Source organism: Phyllostomus hastatus, unplaced genomic scaffold (genome assembly GCF_019186645.2).
Source record: "Phyllostomus hastatus isolate PE091 unplaced genomic scaffold, TTU_PhHast_1.1 phas_contig_196, whole genome shotgun sequence".
Classification (NCBI taxonomy): Eukaryota; Metazoa; Chordata; class Mammalia; order Chiroptera; family Phyllostomidae; genus Phyllostomus; species Phyllostomus hastatus.
The window spans coordinates 1,390,787-1,412,808 of record NW_025333709.1 but is presented as its reverse complement, the minus strand read 5'-3'; the positions used below and the strand labels follow the sequence as shown (position 1 = coordinate 1,412,808).

The following is a 22,022-nucleotide window of genomic DNA, read 5'->3' as shown; positions in this document are numbered from 1 at the left end:
GCGGAGGCGGGGAAGGGGTGCGGGGGACTGAGCGGTGAGAGGACCCAACGCTGGGGCCACGCCCCTGCCCCCGAGGGGTTTCCGCAGGCCGAGGGGGGCACGGCGGGAGGGGGTCCGCCTGCTGCAGGTGGACCGGGGTGCGCGCGGGGCAAGCAGGGGCGGGCCTGGAGATCCAAGGGCTCGGAGGCCCCGGAAGCTCCGGACTAAACCACGGGGCCCGTGAGGCCCTCGGGCAGGGGCGCGCGGCGACAGGAGCCCCGGGCAGGGGCACGCGGCGACAGGAGCCCCGGGCAGGGGCACGCGGCGACGAGAGCGGCAGCGGCACCTTGTAGTTGGCGTGGGTGGCCTTCAGGACGTCGTGCAGTCTGAGGTAGGAAGGAAGGTGGTAGAAGCTCCCCAGCGACGAGGACTTACTGCTCGCTGTGACGGGCCCCGAGCCTTCGGACTGGCGGGAGGCTACGGACACAGACACACAGACACAGACACGTACACACACGTTTAGATCACAAGCGGCCGAGTTTAAAACCCATCACTGGCAGTAACGGTTCTTACAAGTACTCCAGCAGAATAAAACAAACCTTTTCTGACTTTCACTTAACCAGAAGCAACGAAAACCTGAACCGTCAGCCTAAGTACCACCTGAGTCCCGCCCCCAAACGCCACGACAAGAGCAGGTGCGGCAAGGAAGCGGTGTGGTGCGGTCATACGCCTGCCCCAGTCTGGCGGTCGCCTGCGAACCGGGGCAGCAGTGACTCAGTGGCCTCGGCCAGTCCCACGAGCTCCCGGAGCCCAGGGCTGCCCGGGGCCGGACAGGGCTGACCCCGGCCAGGCCAGGCCACAGCCTCTCCAGCCATCAAACAGGGGTGACACGTGAACACGCTCTGACGACTGTAACGGGACACAGGTCGTCACTGAAGTGGCGTTAGCGTGTGAACGCCCGCACTACATAAAGCTCCTCGAGCTTTCAAGATGCCTGACGTGGCGTCCTCGCCTGTCCACCGCTCAGGAGGGTGGGCAGACAACGCGGCTAACTCTGCACGGGAGAGGTTCACGTGTTCGTTCCCGCGGGGCTGCAGGCCCTCGCCCCTCAGAACCCAGCGCTGTCACCCTCACGCGCAGGCTCTGTCCGCGGGAGGGAAGGGAGGGAGGGCAGTGACCAGCCCCACGCGTGGGGAGAGGCAGCTGGGGCCGCCTGCTCTGCTGGGCCCCCCTCGGGCACAGGCCCCACAGCTGCACCCCCGGAACCTCTGGCCCAGCAGCTCGGAGACGCAGGAGCAGCAGCGACCCGGGCTGCTGTGGCACCCCAAGCCCCTTGCTCAGGTGACTGCACCCCCTGTGCGTCCCACTGGGCGCTCCCCACTGTGCGCTTCCCACTGCCTCCTTCAGACCCTCCCTTGCGGGGACCCCCTTCCCCACGGCCTCCATCCCCAGCCCCGACATCACCTCCCTCACTCAACCCCCGGGCCCCTGCACCCCGCTCTGCGGTGGGGAGCAGGGGGCCCACGGGGAAGGAGGCGGCCAGCGAGGCTCCCTGCTGCGGTCACAGCACCTCAGCGAGTGACCCTCAGAGACGGCCTGTACACACTTGGCCATCAGCACCTCCTCCCCGAAACCACACCTGGGGAGGCCTTTCTCCGGCCCCACGGCCGTGTGTGTGTGTGTGTGTGTGTCTGTGTGTACTTCCAGAAAGCGCCGAGTTACCGCGACAGCCCTGCCCCGCCACCCGCCCCGCCCGGCTCCGCCCTGCCCCCGCTCCCTACCTGGACTGGCCTCGCTGCCCTTCTTGGGGCTCAGGGGCACGGACGCCTGCTCGCCGGGCTCCTTCTCCTTCCCCTTCCGTCGGATGGGGCTCAGGGAAGGGGGGTTCGCGAGGGACGGCAAGGCTGCCTGGAACAGAGGAGGGGGATCTGGGAGTGTGACCAGCGAGGGTGACCAGCGCGGAGACCGAAGTCTACGGCACCTGCTTCCACCGTCTACTGGGGAGAACCACCCCCCGTGCCTCCTCTTCTCTCCGGCCCCCCATCTGCGGAGCCAGGAACCGTCCCAGCTCCGTGCACTGTGGGGGGCTGCCCGGACCCCCCGACAGGGGCGCTGGGAGTGTCAGGGACGGAGGGGCCCTGGAGCCCCAGGCAGGGCACCCCCAGGCGCAGCGACCGGGGTGTCCTGGGGGAGCCACGACACCAACGAGGGCGTGAAGCCACGTCCCAAACTCCGTCATCCAGACGAGGAAACAGCTCAGAGACGAAGAAGCGACTTGTCCGCGGTCAGAGCCGGCGGGCAGCGGAGCTGGAAGCCCGCCGACTGCGGCGGGGGGGCGAGGACAGCAGAGACGGACACCCGGCCCCAGTGCCGCCGCTGGTCCCTCGCTCGCGCCCTCGGCTCTCGGGGACGTCACCTCCCACGTCAGGGCCCGGTGGCCGAGTGGACATCACGGCTGCGGTCGGGGGGCTGGGGACACTCACTTCAGAACAGGCATGTCCACTCAGAGGGGGCAATGTAGAGAAGGCTGGTGGCGGCCTGCAGCTGGGGGGCACAGGCGGGCTGAGGGGTGACCGCTAGGGGATGCCACATCCCTTTCTGGCCCCAGAGCTGCCCGGTGATGGCCGACTGGCCCCGTGGGCGCAGGGCGCCCGAGGGAGCCGTCCGCTTTGACCGGGGTGTGCTGTGGTGGGGGGTTGAGTCCTCACTGCGTCACGTGTCAGTAACGCTGCTCCAAAAATGTACAGCCAGAGGCTGCCACAGTCACCCCGATGAGACTCTCCGTCCGTCCGTCTGGGCCAGCGGAGTGGCCGAGGACAGAGAGACAGCTGGGGCTGTGTGCCGTGTGCATGTGTGTGCATGTATGTCAGCACACGTACACACACACACACACACACACACACGTGTGTACATGGTTGTTGCAAGACACTAGCAGGGAAAACGAAGGACTGGGGGGCCAGGATGCAGAGCGGCGAGGACTCACACGTCTCCGACTCTGCGAGACACGCCGTCAGAGAGGTGGCATGGCGCGGCGCGGCCTGCCCAGGTGGCTGCGAGGCCCAGGCCCCACCGTGTCCGAGCGGGCTGCCGGGCCCCTGGCGGGGAGGCCGCCCAGCGCTGCCCACAGCGGACCGGCGCTCCAAAGACAGGTCTGGGGCCTCTGCGGTTGGGGCGCTGAAGACGCCCGAGCGGGCCTGCCCCCTGGCGCTGCCCCGCCCCGCACGGGAGCCGCCACCTACGGGTGGCCGCCGGAATTTCAGCGCGACGATTAACAGACCGAGGAGCTCGGTCCCCTCTGCAGCTGCACGGCTGCGGGGAAGGCGGACCGGCGGGGCCACCTTGGAGACCAGTGTGGTGCTCCCTCGGAAAGCTAAAAATGGAGCGGCCCCGCGATCCAGCCGCCCCACTTCCGGGCATGGTGCACACAGAGAAACCCAACACCGGTCTGAAAGGGTGCGTGTGCCCGCGCCGACCGCGGCACTGCTCCCGGCAGCCAGGTGTGCCAGCGACCCGCGTGCCCTCCTGGGCAGGAAGCAGGTGAGATGAACACACGCGTGTGAGCGCATCTGACGGAACGCTACTCGGCCGTGAAAAAGAAAGGCGTGTTGCTGTTCACGACACAGACGGGTCAGGAGCAGGGGTCCCCCGAATTCGGGCCACAGACGGCACCGCTCGGGCCCCCTGAGTGGCTGGGCCGCACGGCAGGAGGGGGCTTGGATGTCCCGAGCCTCCGTCCTCCCGAACCACCCCCGCCCGGACCTGCGGAGGGACCCCGTCTGCCACGAAACTGGTCCCTGGTGCCAAGAAGGCTGGGGACCGCTGAGCGACACAGGTCAGACAGATAAGGACAAACACTATGACTTCACTTGTATGGAGAATCCAAGAAAAAGAAACGGAATAAAGGAACACACAGCACAAACCCAGACTCTCAGACACAGAGACGAGCCCAGGGTTGCTGGCGGGGGAGAGGTTAGGCGGCTGGATGGAGGCGGGGGGGTGGGACGGCAGGGTGCAGACTGGCCCCGGGGGAGCAGTCTCGGGGGGCGGGGGGGGCGGGGGTGCTGAGTCAGGGTTACGGCAGGAGCACCTGTGCTCACTGACAGCCCGGGACGCGAGGGAAGCACGGGGAAGCCGGGGCGCGGCGGTCACCTTCGCGGCGGGCCCGGGAGCCACCTCGTCCAGCACGTGCGCACAGATGTTGACCACCTTCAGCAGGTGGGAGAAGAGCTGCTCCACCATGGGCACCAGGCTGCGGTCCCCCAGCGCCGGCCACGCCTCCTCCTGCTTGCCGGCGGCCGGGCCGGCCTCCTCCTCCGTGGCCCAGGAGCTCCTCAGAGACTTGGGGGCGCTGGCTATGAGACAGGCGCGAGAGTCACCTCCCGCCCTGCAGCGCGTGCACAAGGAGCTGCTCAGGAAACGCACGTCCTCCAGCCCCGGCCCCACGGGACACCCCTGCCTGGGCGTTGGCTGAGGCCTCACACTCAGCGGGAACCGGCGTCCTCCCCAACACCGTGGCCCCAGCTTCCGTGACTGCCACCATCACGCAGCCACCCAGGACGCGACGGTCCCCCCCGGGCCCCTTCCTCGCCTTCTCCGCCGAAGCTCGGCTGTGCCCCGGCCGCCGTTCCCCTCCCCCTCCCCCCCGGGTCCCCTGGCAGCGGGGGGCGGAGACCACCTGCCCCGGCGGGTGCCCCACGCAGGCAGCCGCCATCTTGTTCGGCCTCCCCCTCCCTCAAGGACGCCTCCAGCCTCCTGAGCCCCCGCTCCTCCTCCTCCAACACTAACCCGCCCACCGGGCCCGTCCGAGACCTCCAGGACCCGCAGGGGGCGTCCTGCTGACGCAGACGGACCACACCCACACCCCTCGCTGACCGTGGGCCTCTCCCGCCTCGCCGGCCACGCTCTCCGTCCTTGTCCTCGCCCTCGTGTGACACCGAAATGACGTGCAGTTCTCGGATGTCACAGAGTTTTCAGGTCTCCCTGCCCCGCGGGTGCCCTGCCCTCCGCCGGGGGGGCCCTCCCCGCCGGCCCCTAAGGCTCACTCCCGTGCTGCGGGGAGCGAGCCCGGCCCGCGGTGCCCTCAGGTGAGGAGAGAGCTGAGCTGGTCCGCGCCCAGCGGGGGGCCGGCCTGGGAAAGGCCTCCGCTGAACGCGGGACCCGGACCGCCCGCCCGCAGCACAGGTCTCTGCCCCCAGGGAACGCGTGGCCTCCCAGCACCGCCCTGCAGGCGCTCGCCACCCCGCCCCTCCGCGGGTCTACAGGCTCGGGGTCTCCGTTTCAAGGCGCTACCGGTACCTGCAAGCAGGTTTCCAGCCAGGATCAGAGCATCCTGATGGGCCGAGAGGTCCAGCGGGAACCACGCCGACGAGAGCAGGGTGAGCACCGTGGTGACCATGCCGACCGTGCAGCTCTTCCGAGACTCGTCCAAGGCGCCCAGGGGGGGCACTCTGCAAGCAGACACTGGCGCTCAGGCTACAGGACGGCTCTGAGGCGAGCCGTCTGACAAGAGGGGGGATGTCACTGTGCGTTTTACACGGACTCATACAGCGGTTTTACGATTGACCAACAGCTTCCCCGTAAACCCAGCGCCACAAAAATCACCTGAGAGAAATCAGGCAATTGATCTGACTTAAAGGTATTACACCTGTTCATTCTGATGACTCTTTAACTTTCGAGTTAGCACACTTCACTCAATGGCGAGTCGCTCAGAAGCCAGGTGCTGCACCTGTGACCGGGAGCTGCAGGTGCGTGGGGGAGGGAGCATGCGTCCTCAGAGGACACCACTCCAGTCGGGGGATGTGGGCCACGTCGGCACACGCTCCTGGCCACGTGCTCTCACACACACACGACAGGTGCAGACCACATCCCACCCAGCGTGCCTGTCGTCAGCTCCGGCACGCACAGCGAAAGCTGCTCCCTCCTCAATGCCGAGGAGGTCGCGGAGTCACTCCTCGGGTGCCGCTGGCCGCCGGCTGCAGCAGGGCATGCTATGTGAAAACTTTCGCTCCACCTCACGCCTGCGGTCCCTCACGATGTTGTGTAGTGGGTCACGTTTGATCTTAAACAACAGGTATTCCTAAGTTTTTACTTCTAGGGTGAAGCAAGCCAGTTGGAAGTCCTCGGCCGCGCTGGAGAGGGAGCGCTGGGTGCCCGTGAGCTACAGCCAGCTCGGGGTTTCCCCGCAGCGCCCACCCCCGGGCCCCACACGGCTGACTGTGCGGCCCGGAACGAGAAGGAAAACGGGATTCCCGTGAGCGTGTTCGTGCCGCGTGCCTGCAGGCGAGCACGTGCCGAGAAAAGCACTCACCCGCAGTGCCAACCCAGACTCCAGACGCAAACCGGAAAGGCCGTGGAGAGAAGACACAAAGCTTCGCAGCATCCAAACTGCAGAGGAAGAAGCAAGTCACTCCCACGCACCAAAACGCATCCTCGGCCCTGGCTGGCGCGGCTCAGCGGGTTGAGCACTGGTCCCCAGTAGGGGGCACGTAACAGGCCACCCACGTGGATGTTTCTCTCCCCCCCTTTCTCCCTCCCTTCCGCTCTGTAAAAATAAACAAACAAAATTTAAAACAGGAAACTCTGTCAGCATTTCCGGTTTTCACTCCTTAGCACACACTAGTCCTGAGACGGTTTAAACGTCCGGTCGGACCCCGTCAGACCGCCAGCCTCCACGCTCTCTCTCGCGTCTCCTGTGTCGGCGGCTCCCGTCACGAGGAGCCTGCGTTGCTCTAACCGAGGGAGGAGAGAGCCACCCGCACCCCTCCCGGAGCAGACCAGGCCTCGGTCCGCGGGGGGCACAGCTCCTCGGCGCCCCGCCGCGGAGACCCACCGTGAGCGCGCGCGTGGTGGCCGTGACCAGCTGCTGCGACACGGCGGCGACGACTCTGGACAGGTTGTTCTCCAGGGTGACGTCCGTCATGCTCGGCAGCAGGCTGTAGCCTCTGTACATCCTGGTGCGGAAAACACGGACACTCAGAGTCTGCTGCCGGGGCTCAGGGCGTTCCCCAGTCCAGACGGCATTGAGAAGTTTCAGACCACGGGCTACAGGAAGCTGAGGGAGTCCTGGCTTCCAAGTGGAAGACCGCACGGAAACTGGTCATTCCTCCAAGGCCCCCGACCTGGGGCTGCAGAGGCCACTGGCAGCAGGGCCCGAGGCCCGAGCTCTGCCTCCCGTCTCCCACTCCCCGCCCTGGACCTCGGACAGCCGCCTTCCGCAGAGCCAGGCCCTGGGCCGGGAGGGCTGGGCCCGCTGCGCGGGGACAGAACCGGCCGCGGTCGCCCTCCCTCCTCCAGGCAGTGCGCTTCTCCCGGCGCCTCCCTGCCAGCCCTCCAGCGCCCGGAGCCACCCAGGTACAGACGTCCGTCGTGGAGCCCCTCCTGGTTCCAACCAAAGGAAACCCCTCCCCCAGGGCTGCCGGCCCACCCCTCGGGCCGTTCGAGGCCTGCGGCCCGGCGCCCTCCTCGCAGCCCCACAGACCCCAACTCTCTGACTCGGTGAGGGAGCCCACCAGGCCGGTGCTGGGGCGCATTCTCGGACCCTCGGACCGGCCCGTGTCCTGCCCACGGCCGCGCTCCATGACAGAGCAAGGGGCTGCGGGCACCTGCTCGCGCGGAGCCTAAACCAGCGGGGGGAGGGGCGGGGGGGTCAGCCGGACGTCGGGAGGCCGGCCTGTGCTGGGGACTGGGGGTTTCTCAGAGTCGCGGTTCGGAGCCGACGGGAAGGAAGTACCACACACGTCTCTGGCGGGACCGAACTCGCGTCTCCTGAACCGGCGTTCGGAAACAGCGGCTTCCCCCGCGCTCACCGCGCCTAACAACGGCGCGCTCCGGCGCGGCTCCCGCTCATCCTAGGGGCGCACTCAGCCCGAGTCCGCCCGAGAGCGAGGGCGCCAGCTCTGAGGTCAACGAGAGGGTGCTCCTCTCTGGGAGAAGCTGCCTCCCGCGTGCACCTCAGCAGCTGCTACACGAGGGAGGAAGTCTGACTGGGGGGCGACCACCTCAAACCCAACAAGCCGAGTTCCAGCTCAGAACAGAGGCGTCGTCGCGTGAACCTTCAGCTGAGATGCCACCTAGCCCGAGTTTTTAACAAGAACTGCCGCTCAGCAAAAGCATTATCCTGTAGAACTGATTTTTCAAACAGCACTTCAGACGCAGAGAGCTAAGACAGCGCGGTCTTCTCCCTTCCGCAGTCTCCCTCGCGAGGTCACGTTCTGAAGAAGGGGGTGGTGACCCACGAAAGCGTCTCTGCCCGAGTCACTCCGGCCGCTCGGCTGCTCGCCTGGGCGCCAGACCAGGGCGGCGCTCGGCCACCCGGAGCTGCGCTGGGGCTGCTCCCAGCGAGCGGGGGCCCCGTGACCCGATGCTCTTGAAGAGCCCGCTCACCTAGAAACCAACCGGCACAGCGTGACCGGACGCGCCACAGGCACCACAGGTGGAAGGGAGAGGCGGAACAGGCGAGTTTTCAGGAAGGACCGCACGGGGTCGCACAGAGAAACACGCTCGCCGGGCCGCGGCGGCGGGGCTGGGCGGATGTGTGTGCAGAGGTGGGCGGGGCGCTGAACCCCGGAACAGAGGCACGCCCCACCACAGACGACCGCCTGCCTGGGCCCCCTTGCCTGGAGGGTTCCCCCAGGAAGGAAGCCAGGCGCCCGGGAGAGGGCGCGCTGCCCGACGCAGCCGGCCTACCTGGTGATGGTGCTGACGGAGAAGTGCGAGGCGGGCTGCGCCTCGTGCATGAGCAGCTTCAGGTGGACGCTGCTCTGGTCTCTGGCCACGGCCACGACGGGGTCGGCCTGCCCCTGGTCGCACTTGTAGAACAGCTTCGGGACGAGCCTGCCGCAGAAGGAAGGGCTGTCTGCGTGAGGAGGCGCGGCATCTCCCCTGGGGTCACCGCCCTCTCTGTCCCGGCCGTGGGCCCCCGGCACCGGCTGCCCACCCGAGGCCGCCCCCCTTCCCCAGGTGTGGCGCTCCGCAGGCCGAGAGGGTGGGGGCTCTGGTCCCAGGGCCACTCGCCCGCTCGGAAGGAACTGGGGGCCGCACGTTCTCTTTGCCTGTCGTCAAGCGAGGTGCCTTTCTCTGCACACCCTCAACACCCCGATGGAAACACCCCCTCGGACCCCGGCCTCGAGGCTCAGCCGGCCGGGGCGTCGTCCTGGGGACCAAGGGGCTGCGGGTCCGACCCCTGGGCAGAGCGCACACGAGAAGGCAACCGATCGATGTTTCTCTCCTGCTCTTCCCCCCTCCCTTCCCCTCTCTATAAAAATGAACATAAATCTTAAAAAAAAAAAAAGACAAAAAACACAAAGCCAATTTCTGCCTGAACGAGTGGCACGCCGTTAAGGTCCCCTGAAGCGCCCTGCGTGGCGAGCAGGGTCGGCCCCGGCCTCAGCCCCAGGCTGGCGGGGGCGTGTTTCAGGACAGCCGCACCACGGCGGGCGCCAAAGCCCCGACAGGGCCGCTCCTGAGGGTCTGCACGTCCACGCAGGGGCTTGTGGGCCCACAGCCACAGTCGCCGGGGAGCAGGAATGGCAGCCACTGTCCTCTGGGGAACGAGGGGACAGAAGGAGCCACGCAACGGAGCCCTCCTCCACGACGGAGCGCACATCTGGACTCCTGGCGCCCCTGCCGCTCCCGCGTGCTGGCCCCCAGACCCTCGGGGGAAGCCAGGGCAAAGGCCCGCTCCTGCAGAGACCCGCTTAGAGGAGACATCCACCGGGAGCGGCGGGGGGGGTTCCCAGCTGCCGGGGCTGCGGTGGGAACAGGGGGCTTGTGACAAGGCACAGGGGCCCTCTGTGGGGGGACGGGAAGGGTCTAGAACGGGGCTGTGGTGATGCCCACACAGTCTGCAAATGCACTGAGGATCATTTAATTGTCCACTGAAGATGTGTGCATTTTAAGGGATGTAAATTATACCTCCAAAAAAGCTCTTAAAATATTTTACAGATTTCACTTATTTTTAGACAGAGGGGAAGGGACACAGAAGGAAAGGGAGAGACACATCAGTGTGTGGTTGCCTCTTGCACACCCCCCACTGGGGACCTGGCCCACAACCCAGGCCTGTGCCCTGACCAGGAATCGAACCGGCAACTCTCTGGTTCACAGGTGCCATGGCACTCAATCCACTGAGCTCCATCAGCCAGGGCCCTTAAATTTTTTTTTAAAAATCAAAAAGGTTGCCTTAGTAACTCAACTTCCAAAAAGGAATGTAAAGAAAAACAAAAAAGTCACACGTAACAACATTTTTACGTAGAAATCAACGTGTAACAAGGCTGACTGGAGCATTGCTCATGAGTTAAGTCAAAGACAACTGTAACATCCAAGTGACACTGACACGGAAGCTCATCACAACCCCCCAGTAAAAACGGCTCTGGTCAGAACGCCCTTCCAGAAGAGCGTCGGGTCCCAAGAGGACTCGGTCACGAACTGGAGGTGACCAGACCACAAAGCCGTGCGTGTGTTCTGTCGGAACTGGGAACGGCCACTGGTGGACGGGACACGCAGCACAGCAGCCACAGCTGCCCCCACCTCCAGGTGGGGCGGAGGGCCACCGGGACTCCCTTCTCAGTGCCACTCTGCAGGGCCGGTCCCCGAGCAGACGCCCACGACAGGCGGCCGGGCCCTGTGCGGCCCCATTCGGGCCCTCGCGTGCCAGGGGAGCAGCAGCCGGAAGTGCCGCCCTACAGCCTCTGGCCGTCCTCACAGCTCTTAGCGCTTCACGCAAAACCAGTGGCTGAGGAGAGACTCTGGGCAAATACCTTATCAGGGACGCGGCGGCGACGTGCCGCACCCTGGGGTCCTCGTCCCCGAGCAGGTAGATGACCACGTTATTGAGCACCCGGTCTTGCAGCTTCAGAAGCTTTGGAGAGAAGAAAGAGACACCACCTCTGTGTGCAGCTAAACTCCCGGTGAGGTGGTAAGTTCACCGGTCGTGAGTTCACACCACACGACCCCAACTTGCACGCTTCATCGGGAATGGGTCTCGGCAGCGTGCGTTCCACAAGACCCCCCCCCCGGGGACAGAGTGGCCACCACCGCGGGGCTTACCCCTGTGTAATGGTGCGCCCCTCTGTGCAGGCGTTCGGCCTTGGCTTCCAGAAAGCTCACCAGCCTGACAAGAGAACACATTTCCCCACGAGACGGTTCACTGCCCCACAGGCACCTCCGCCGGCCGGCAGGACAAGGACAGACAAACCACCGGGGCAGGCTGGTCCGCGGCCAGGGCCGCCCGGGGTGAGCACTGACTTAAAGGGGTGGGAGAACTGCTGTGCTCCGGCAGGGGTTTGCACCCTCCCGTGGTCTCAGACTCTGTCAGTCAGGGGCACTGAGAAAACCACTTCTCTCCGAAGTAAATACAAACGTGTACTATTTGGAAAGGCTCCAAGTGCCCTGAGAATCGGCCCAAACACGCAGGCAGAAGGCAGGGCAGCTGCGGGCAGAAGGCCGCACCTCCCCGGCCCGCTGGTTGCAGCCCGGGAGGTGCTCACCCCACGTCCCGAGTCCCGCCTGGGGGTGCAGGTGAACAGCCCCGGATACTCACTCGGAGATGTTCTGAGGGTACGAGCAAGCCCCGGCACACGGCCGGCCTCAACACACACCCTTACGAACCCTGAGTGGGGGGGGACTGAGGGAAAACCACTCAGCCCGGGACTCACGCCGGGACGACGGGGAGCACAGCACACCCACGGCCGGTCTGCACGGCGACCGGGCACAGGCCGGCTCTCTGGCCGCGTCCAGCATGGCCGCCGGCACACCCTCCGTTCACGGAGGCAGACTCGAGGCGGGCCACAGACATCGGGGCTCAGCACCCCCCATCGCCGCTGCCCAGAGCGCCGCCCGGCTAAGCCCACCAGAACGACACCCCCTCTGCCGCCCGGAAGACCTCCCGAGAGGGGGGCTAGGAAAGCTCTCTCGGCGACGAAGCCGCCAGGTGTCCGCCGCACGGGGGATCTGGCCACACTCGCGCCTGGGGAGCCCTGGTGACCACCGCCGGCGCGCAAAGCTGGGGCACGCACCTGAAGTCGACCTCGGCGAGCGTCTCCAGCAGCTCCGTGCGCACCAGCCAGTAGGAGCTGCTCCGCAGGCTCAGCACGTCGGTGATCAGCTGCAGCCCCAGGTCGCTGTAGCTGCTGCTGCACAGGCTCATGACGCAGTGCTGGGGAGAAAGCCGCCGCCTTGGCACCCCCACGCCTGCCCGCTCTCCCCGTCTCAGCGGCACTGGCCGTGCGAGCCCTCCCTCAGAAAACTCTAGTCCGAGGCGTGTCCCTGTCACTTCACGTCATCTCCTCCTCCCACGTCCACCGTGGCCCTGGTCTCTGCCCCGAGACACCCGCCTCACGAGCGTCTGTCAGCACTGAGGAGGGGGACCAGGCCACACCACCCGCCCCTTCTGAAGCAGGCTCAGTGCCAGGGTGAAGGACGGGGCTCCAGGGGCGGCACGGTGCCCGGCGCCCCCAGCACTCCCGCCAGCCCCTGCGCACACAGGCCGGCACGGGGCCTGCTGCCTGCGCTCGACCAGGACTCGGCAAGTGCTGGGGGCAAGGGCACAGCTCCGGCCAGGCCACGACATTTTAAAAAGGGAAAGGATCCTAGAAATGGACGATTACAGGCTTTTGTGGGGATTTTTTTTTAAATCTTTATCGGTTACGTTTTCCTGATGACGACCGGCCAGGGGGACCTACGGCCCGGGTGGCACAGAGGCTGGACCCGCACCATGCGAAGGTCAGGGGGCCCCGCCACTGGCCCGAGCGGAGGCGGCGAGTCCCCTCTGGGCCGCACGCTCTCAGCCTCTCACGGCTTGATGCAGTCGCTTTAACTCAACGAGTGTGACACTTGCTGTTGGAGCAAGGTCTGTTTCTAAACACACCCTTTAGGGAAAGGGGTGTTTCCAACAGCCACTCTGAGAATCAACACGTAAACAGGAGTCCACGAAACCTTCACTCTCTGGCGACGGTTTCCTCCCGAAGCTGCGTGGCGGACACGCGGCTGTCTGTCTGCGGCTGCTCACAGCCTCGGGACGCGTCGACCACGACCGCGGAAACGTCCCCCGCGCTCGGGGCAGTGCGCCCCGCGGTGCTCACCCGCACGGCCGTGCACGCCAGCTTGCAAGTGACAGAGGACTCGTCCTTCAAGGCCTTCTGCAGCAGAGGGACGCCGTCCGCCGGAGAAAACGTGCTCCCTGGCCGGAAGAGCGAGAGCACACGCCTTCACGCCCACGTGGACTCGGCAGGGCCGCCCAGCGAGCGCTCCGGTTCTCCAGACCCGCCCTCACCTGTCAGGGTCCGGACGGAGCCTAGCCAGCCGCCCACGCGGAAGCGGGAGCGGCCGAGGACGGAGCACAGGAGCGCCCCGCAGAGCACGGCCGTGGCCCCTCGGACCTGCGGGTCCCCGTGCGCGATGTAGTTCACGACGTCTGAGACGCACTGCTCTCCTGAGGCGACAAACGGCCCGGGTGCTGAGGAAGGTCCCCCTGCAGCTCCTAACTCACAGGGAGAGCTCCCTTCCCGGGACAAGGGGAGGGGCGGGGTGGCCCAGACCCAGACGAGACCTGGCTGGAGTCACCGGCAGCCGGGAGGTGGGCAGGGGCTGTGCGACTCTGGGTTCAGGCACCCCTGGGGTCACTGACACAACAGGCTGTACTCCAGGGTGTCAGCAATCAGCAAAATGCCCATTTTTAACTTCAAAAACGACTGGAAACCCTCAAGCAAGCCCACATTTACCCACACAAACACAGCAGCACAGATCTGGCCCTCGCCCAAAGACGGGGCGGGGGGCGGGGGGAGGACCCCAGAAACACAGCTCCTCCCACCGCTGAGCCGCCTCTGCAAGGAGGCGCGTCCCCAAGGGCGTGAGAAGGGGACCAGCCGGCTGTGGCCTCGGCCACTCGCAGGCCCCCCACGTCCCCAAGCGGGAGTGTCTGGCCTGACTCGGCGGGACTGCGGCATAAACTTTCATCACACACACGTGTGCTTGTGGTAGACACCGTCGTGCGGTCAGCTGGACCTGTGTCCCAAAACCCTGCTGCTGCCGCGTGCGCGCCGGCGAAGCACGCGTGGGCAGGCGCCCGCGCGGCCCTGCAGCCTGGCGGGCGGGCGCAGACCGCTCGGCGAGGAGACCGAGCGCAGGAGTGCGCGCCGCGCCCTCGCGTACCAGCGAGCTCCGCGGCGGCGGGAGGGGCCCTGTACAGCTTGCTGAAGAACGCCTCGGGGTAGAGGGCCACGGCGGCCCCGACGCAGCTGAGCGCCAAGGCCTTCACGCTGACCCGCACGTCCCGATCCGGAACCAGCGCTGCAACGAGAGACCAGGCAGGGCGCCGTCGGCGTCAGGGCTGCAGGCGTCCGACTCCCGCATGAGCCGGACCCACAGCAGCGGCCGCCCCGCCGCGCCCTCGCTCCCCCCCTCCCCGCCCCCGGCAGTCAGGGGAGCCCCCCGCTCCCCGCTCGCGCTCAACCCCACTCAGCGCCCTCAGCTGCAGGAACCGGGCACAGGGCTGGCCACGGGCCGACTCTGAAAGCCGGCGGCTCCTTCAGCCGGGCCCCGCCCTCCCACACTTACCATTTTTTTCCCCAGTCAGCAGAAACGACGCGGATAAAAGGCGGACGCAATGGACGAGGGGAGCCGAATCTTCGTCTGTAGACTGTCCGATGTCACCTTTGACCCGGCAAGGCTGGAGCAGAGGAACGCACGCTCGCCCCATGAGCTCGCTCCACGGAGTGCTCCCGGCAGCCACGGGGCCGCGCGCTGGGGCACCCAGACGCCACCCCTCTGCCCGTGGGCAGGCGCGCCCGCCCTCAAGGACCACACTGGGGCAGGCTGACGTGGGGAGAGGCGGTTTCAGCCCCAGGCCTGCGGGCTGCGGCCGGGTGAGCTGGGCGTGCGGGGAGGGCACACCGGAGGGGGCGCTGCTGGGAAGTGCAGTGCGAGCCCCCGACGAGGGGACAGGTGAACTGGAGCTGGGGAAGGCCCAGCTCGGAGAGGGCGGCGGGCTGGTGCTCGGGGACCTGAGAGCAACACCTGTGTGGGACTGACTGCCACACGCCAGTTCTCGCCCTAACCTGCGGGACAGTCGGTCCCTGAAACGTGGAGTCACCGTGTGAGCCAGCCACCCCACCTCAGGGACGGGAACCAGGGCCTCTGCACACCCCCGCCCACAGCACATTATCCGCCAGAGCCCAAGAGCGGAAGTCACTCAGGCACCCGCCAGTGGGCGAGAAACAAAACGAGGTGTGTGCAAGCAGTGGGACACTGCTCAGCCTGCAGAAGGAAGGAGTCCTGGCGCCTGCTGCAGCGTGGGTGGCCCCCGGGGACGGCACGCCGAGTGAGATGAGCCAGTCACACGGAAAGACAAGCACCACGTGATTCTCCCACCTGAGGCCCCGGCAGTGAAGCCCAGAGGCAGAACGGAGTGGCGGGGCTGGCGGTCGGGGGCGGGGGTTTCGGTTAACGGGGACAGAGTTCCAGTTTGGGGAGATGAGAAACTTCTGGAGATGGATGCAACGGTGTCACAACAACGTGAGTGCGCTTCAAGCCACTGAACTGGCAGATTTCGTGTTACGTGCATTTCACCACAAACAAACCAACTCCACGGACCACAAACAAGAAATGCCGCAGAGCCACGCAGACTCTCGGACGAACAACCCGAGAGACCAGGCAGGGCAGATGGTGTGCCTGGGGGGTTCTCGAGGACTGGGCGGGGCCTGCAGGGGCGGAGCAGAGTCCTGGTCCCGGGACAGGCCAGTGGGCACGGGACAGAGGGGGCACCGCCCAGCACCGGAGAGCCGGACGCCCAGGCGCACACGGCCCAGAGCACACGGCCCGGAATGACCCGAGACCCTCGGGAGCCCAGAGCAGAGCGCCGCAGGGCCTGAACCCCCCCGCACCTTGTCCTCCTGATCCCCCGGGTCAGCGGTTTCGTCCCTGGACACAAATCTATCCACGCTGCTGTCGGACGGCTGCCTGCTGTGGCCCACGCTCTCCAACACACGCGCTTGCTGAAGGGCGTCTGGAAACGGAGGATCTGGGGCTGAGCGACAAGTTCCCAGTAAAACACAAACACAGACGTTTGCACAGACGACGTAAAAGGAGGAGTGAGACCAAGAGGTCGGTCATCCCTCAGACAGTCTCCACGTGTACCCCCCAGAGAACAGAGACATCACGACGTCTTCCGGAAGCCAGGGCAGGCCCCAGGCGCCCGGGGGACGCGGGGGCCCACGGGCGGCACATCGGCCGAGCCAGCCTACCGACGGAGGAGTGTGGGAAGGCGTCCGCGTCCTCGTCCGCCAGGAGGCCCGGGGGCTCCTCCTCCTCCTCCTCCTCCCCGTCCTGCGGAGGGCCGAGCTGCAGCCCCGAGTACTGGCCGTCAGCGCCGTCCAGCACCTGCAGGCGCAGAGGGGCAGTGAGGGCGCACAAGTGCCACCCCCAGGGCGAGTGCCCCGGGCCGGGGCGGACCACACGGCTCACACCCCGCACAGGGACCCCTGGTCGCACGCACACAGGCACATGTGCGTGTCATGAGTTTCCCTCCAGCTGACCACCACCTCGCAGAAGGCTTTAACCCTGACAACCCCAAAACATTTCCAGTCTGGGAATTTCTCTCTTTGGTGAATTATTTTTAAAACCTAGACAGAATCGCTGTCTTCAGAAGGGAGTTTTACAGTACGTCAGAAACGAGGGGACATCTTCAGACGAAACCTCGTGACACAACAGGGCACCTCCTGAGGTGCCAGGACCGAACCGGCCAGGTGCTGGACACGGCGTGTCGCGCGTGCAGCCGTCAGCTGGGCCGCAGCCCTGCCCCGCGAGACGCCTCGCGTCTGCCTGAACCCCGCGCGGCCGACCTGAGGCCCTGAGTGGCGAGCCCCCGACACACAAGCAAACGTTAACTGAATTCGTTCTTTAAAGAGCAATCCAAACCCTTCCAACTCGAGTTTTAAAAATCAAACTACATAATTAAAAACAACCAGAAAAAACTATAGCCTTCACTCTTCATCCTCCAGGTTAGTTTACCAAAAACGAGACCAACCCCTGTTAGAAAGAGAAGCCCGCCACAGTGGAGGGCGCGCCCCGATCGCCTTGTGCACGCCAGGCCTCCGCACGTCCTCGTCTGCTCCAGGCTGCGTGGCCAACAGGCAGAGCCCCGACCCTCCCCCAGGCGGGGGCCCCGAGCCAACCCCCGACCCCACCCTGGGTGGGGAGCTGGCTCGTGAGGACATTTCCTGCCTCTTTCCCCTGGCTTATTTTTCTCGGTGGTGCTTACAGTCGTCTGACTATGTGCTTCCTTGTTGGTGGACGACTGGCCTCTTCCCTGCCACACACACAATGCAGAGCGGGGGGGCAAGCCTGCCCCCCCCCCCGCCCCCCGGCTTGCCAACCACGCTCTGCTGGAGCGCGGTCATGCTCGTTTGCCTACGGCTTGCCCCACACTGACTCGGGTCGGAGGTGCTCGAATCCACGCTCTGCTGAGATGGAGTATGCTGAGAATGCTTTTAGGAAAGTGGAAAAGTGTTAAAGTAACGCATAGTGTTAATGTTATTAATTGCATCACATTAAGCCCACGGATCTGTTAATAATAAGTTCCTTACAAATTTTTTAAAATAATGGTTTTCACCTCTGCCCAACTAGTTCTTGAAGAATTTAAAATGCGGCCCTGGCTGGTGTGGCTCAGAGAATTGGGTGCCGGCCTGCGAACCAAAGGATCGCCAGTTCGATTCCCAGGCGGGTCGCATGCCTGGGTTGGAGGCCAGGTCAGGTCCCCAGTGGGGGGCGTGTGAGGAGCAACCACACACTGTTGTCTCTCTCCCTCTCTTTCTCCTTCTTTCCCCTCTCTCTAAAAATAAATAAGGTTCAAAAAGGCACTGGCTGGTGTGGCTCAGGAGACTGAGCACGGGCCTGAGAATCAAAATGTCGCCAGTTCGATGCCCAGTCAGGGCACATGCCTGGCCTGCGGGTTAGGTCCCCAGCTGTGGGTGTACGAGAGGCAACCATCAATGCACCTCGCACACCGATGCTTCTTTCCCTTGTACTCCTCAACTGTTTACTTATCAAGAGAAGCTTTTCCTTAGCGCACGTACACGCGTGTTTCCCAGCTCAGGAACACGGGCCAAGGACAGCCTTGCACGGAGCCCGCTCCAGAGCGTCTCCGCATCCCGAACGCACTCTGCACCGTCAGAGGCACCAGCCTTCCGCGTCTCCTCAGAGCTTCTCCTGGAGCCCGCGTTTCCGTAGAAACCTGCCTAGGCCCTCCTTCATTCTCCAGCAACACCGCACCCACAGGGCGCGGCAGCCCCCACGGACACAAGGGCGGCATCCAACAAGACGGCACCCGGTGCTCCAACAAGACGAATCGCAGACGCCCGGCCAGAAGGCCAAGGGTCCGAGGATTCGGCGGAACACTGGATGTCATGGTCGTCGTATTCTCAACACCCACGTCCTTCCCGATGGAGACGCGGGCCCCAACTTTCTTTCTCGCCCTCCTTCCCTCTCCACTCCCCTCTAACAACAAAAACACAAAACCTTCATTAAAAAAGAATGCGAAATGCTCTCCACCTTGGCCGACTCCGTGTCACCCACTGATCTAGTTTCTGGCCTCACCGCTCCCTGGGGTGAAGGGCTCCGACGGGGTCAAGAGCTGGGCTGGGCCTCGGGGTCAGACGGGGGCCTCTGGGAAAGACCCCCCCTGCAGAGGCCAGGGCACACCCCCCCACACACACTCACGATCTCGGAGCTGTCCGAAGGGGTCACGGCCGAATCGGGGCCCTCGGTAGAGGTCTGGGAGCTGTCGCTGACGGGAGAGGAGGCCTGCGTCCCGTCATTCAGGTCCACGGCCGCGTCGGACGGGACGGCGCTGATCCGGCTGGAGCTGCGGCTCAGCACGTCCTCCTCGTCCCCGTCGGTGCCGGCGCTCGTCAGGTCGCAGCCGGCCAGGTCCACGGCGTCCGGCTGCAGCGTGTGCTGGGCCCGGGGCTGCTCGGTGATGATGTCGTGATCCGTGGAGGCAGCGACTGTGCTGGCAGAGCCGGGAGTGGAGGCCCCGGGAGAGGCAGCCAGCTCCCCACAGATCTCGCCCTTGACTGAGGCTGAAGACAGAGAGAAACTCGGTCCTCAAAGGGCCGGGAGACACATTTGACAACGACAAAATGTTTGCCAAGTGCCCTGAAATTCCCTGTCACTGTTTTCGTGGCAGAACTCCTGGACCGCAGCGCAAACACGAACGACTGCATCTCAAAAGCAAGGCGACAGCGCACCCTTCCAACACGACCAAAACCGCTCCCCCCTGTGCTGCGTAGCTGCCTTCCACCCCACGGCTCCGCTGCGTCAGCAAGGTGAGGGGCAGCAGCAGGCACCGGTCACGGTCTACTGGCCACAAGCCCAAACCGGGCCCAGACGCAGCGCCCCTCCCAGGCCTCTGCGGCTGCTGCAGCCTCCGCCCCGGGCCGCATGGCCAGACCGGCAGCTCGCGGGCAGGGCCCGGAGCTGCGACCACGCGCGCCTGGTGCTCTGGGCAAGCCGTGCGCAGAGGTCACCACCACTCCGAGGAGGGTTCTCCTTCTTCCCGGGCCCTATTCAAGACCCCTAAGCTGGTCTTCGTCTCCTGAAGCACAAACTTGCACATTTTCTTCATGTGGTTTTTAAATCCCCATTAAAACAAACACTACATATAAAACCACTACAAAAAGATCCGTGAACCCTGTCCAGAAAAAGTCCATCCATTGTTAACACAATGAGAATGATTTACGTGACATGGATGTCACCTGGCAGCCAAGGAGAGGGGACTGGAATGTGCATGTGAGAACAATGACGACTTCACTGTACTCGTCAGTGGGGGCAGTAGATGACATTGAATGCACATGTGCACTGTGTGGCTGTCACATTCTAAACAACTGAGCAAGTAGAGCAATGAATCTGCATTAAATTCTGCATTAAGCCTGAACATTCCTCCACAGAAACTACGCAGATGACTCAGAAGGCCGTAGCTATGGGCAACTGGTGATTGGCAGCTTCATCATGACAACACGCCTGCTCATGTATTTCGTCTCGTGCAGAGTTTTTTGGTGAAACATCAAATCTCCCAGGTGACTCAGCCCTCCTACAGCCCAGATTTGGTGCCCTGGGACTTCTGGCTTTTCCCAAAACTACAATCACCTTTGAGAGGGAGGAGATTTCAGAACATCGATGAGATTCAGGAAAATACAACGGGGCAGCTGATGGTAAATGGAGGAACTGTGTGAGGTCCCGAGGTGCCTGCTCTGAAGGGGCCTGAGGAGTCATTGTCCTGCGTACAGTGTTTACTGGGGCTTACATCTTCTCCAGTAAACACCTCCCCTTTTCGCAGTGCGTGGCTGGACGCCTTCTGGACAGCCCGCGTGTGCCCAGCTGTCAGCAGGGGCCACCCCTGGAAGCCCCTGGGCTGGAGAGCACTTGAGGTTTATTCCTGTAGCTGTAACTTTGCTATTCTAACTTTACTCTTGTCGTTAGCAGACCAATTTCCACTGTGTAAAATGGAGGAAGCACATCGTCACCACTGGGATCACTCAGATCTTCCTCCCTAGATGAGCCGTTCTTTCAGACAGGAAGGACTCCACGCCCGAACCGCTCTCACCGCGTCGGCGCTCCTCCGCCGGGCGAGCGAGGGGCCACCGGCAGGGCCCCGCCCGGGTGCCCCGCCCACGGGCAGCGCGGAGCCCCGCCGCCCCTCGGCCGTGCAGTCCCCACTCACCCACCGGCCCCCGCCCAGACAGACATGTGCCTGCGGAGCACAGCCTGACCCAAGGGGACGAGCGGGCACCGAAGGCCAGAAAACACCCACGCGCCTCGGAGCGAGCGTCTCAGAGAAGCCGGCATTCGCCCCCACCCCCCGCCCCCGAGCGGCCGGCCTCCCCCCGGAGCGCTACCTGCGAAGGCCGGGCTGCTGCCCTCCGGCCGCGGCTCGGGCTCGTCCTCCAGGGCGGCCGCCTCCCCGAAGCGCTCCGTCCCTGAAACGGTGCAGCAGGGCTCGTTCAGGCCGACGGGAGGGGCCGACGGGAGGGGCCACCCACGCAAACACGCGGCCCCCGTGGACAGTCCCCCCCCACACACACCGCGTTCACCCCGTCCACGGTCTGCCTCACGGCAGAGTTTCCGCACTCGGGAGCGCCGAGCACAGGCGGCACGGAGGTGTCGCGGGGCAGGACCGCAGCCAGGGCGCCCGCCGGGGAAAGCCCACGGCCACGGTTCCCCAACGGCACCGCGAAGGACTCCAGCGAGCAGCAACCATTTGTTGGCGTAGGTTACTGCTAACGTTAAACAGTTTATATTCCTTTTCCATCTTTTTAACTGGTACATTCAGGCGGGAACCATTTCTGCTAGCCCTGGGAGATTCGTGCCAGAGCTCCAGGGGCACACCAGAGTTTATATGTAAAACATTTATACCTAAAGGTCACTTTCATCATCTTTTAGTTTGCTGGACGGTGGGGTTAACCATCAGAACTCAAGCACTGTATGATCTGAGAAGTTAGAATAATGTTCCATCTTTTGCAAAGTTCAAAAATACATGTTACAGTTTATGGTTTCCAAACTATGTTAATAAGGAAAAAATACAAAAGTCCTAACACAACTGAACTGGGCTCATTAAATCACATGGTTACATAACACATGCACGTCATTAAATGACAACAACAAGGTAATTCTGGGCAACCTCCCATCTGTAATTTCACTGATCTTCAGAAACCAGATCACAGAGGTGACAACATCCAGAAACCCACACTGGTGTGACACTAAAGGCAAAGTAAAAAAAAAGCAAAAGCAAAGGAACCCAAAACCTCAGATGACACGGACTCAGCTTGCCCACTAAACAGGAGGGTCGGTCCCTCGCTGCCCAGCAAGCACTGTCCCCGGGAAAGCCCGTCACACCCCGCCCCGGGCGCCCGCTGCTGAGGACGCAGTCCGTCCCCGGGACCAGGGGTTTGCGCATCTGCCGCGGGCGGCCCCCGCCCACCTCATCCCACAGCCCACAGCGACTCCGCCCTTCTCTCTCGCAGAGTGGCAGACTTCCGTTGAAAAACAGATTTGAG

General features: G+C 64.3%; 1 protein-coding gene across 8 annotated transcripts in view; it reads right to left on the bottom strand.

Moving 5' to 3' along the window:
• HTT (huntingtin) overlaps positions 1-22,022 on the bottom strand; it is an 88,333-nt gene that overhangs the window by 41,522 nt on the left and 24,789 nt on the right. For 5 of the 8 annotated variants that reach the window (XM_045833978.1, XM_045833980.1, XM_045833981.1 and 2 more), the window contains 18 exons: positions 20,865-20,945; positions 18,688-19,049; positions 16,215-16,350; positions 15,855-15,997; positions 14,530-14,641; positions 14,125-14,262; positions 13,247-13,405; positions 13,056-13,153; positions 11,991-12,130; positions 11,023-11,086; positions 10,734-10,834; positions 8,665-8,811; positions 6,809-6,929; positions 6,287-6,363; positions 5,275-5,426; positions 4,129-4,331; positions 1,761-1,887; positions 326-456 (listed from right to left, as the gene is read on the bottom strand). In XM_045833978.1, coding sequence (XP_045689934.1) covers positions 326-456; positions 1,761-1,887; positions 4,129-4,331; positions 5,275-5,426; positions 6,287-6,363; positions 6,809-6,929; positions 8,665-8,811; positions 10,734-10,834; positions 11,023-11,086; positions 11,991-12,130; positions 13,056-13,153; positions 13,247-13,405; positions 14,125-14,262; positions 14,530-14,641; positions 15,855-15,997; positions 16,215-16,350; positions 18,688-19,049; positions 20,865-20,945 — 2,492 coding nt within the window. The remainder of the gene's footprint in view (positions 1-325; positions 457-1,760; positions 1,888-4,128; positions 4,332-5,274; positions 5,427-6,286; positions 6,364-6,808; positions 6,930-8,664; positions 8,812-10,733; positions 10,835-11,022; positions 11,087-11,990; positions 12,131-13,055; positions 13,154-13,246; positions 13,406-14,124; positions 14,263-14,529; positions 14,642-15,854; positions 15,998-16,214; positions 16,351-18,687; positions 19,050-20,864; positions 20,946-22,022) is intronic. The other 3 variants (XM_045833982.1, XM_045833983.1, XM_045833979.1) reach the window with 2 other exon arrangements.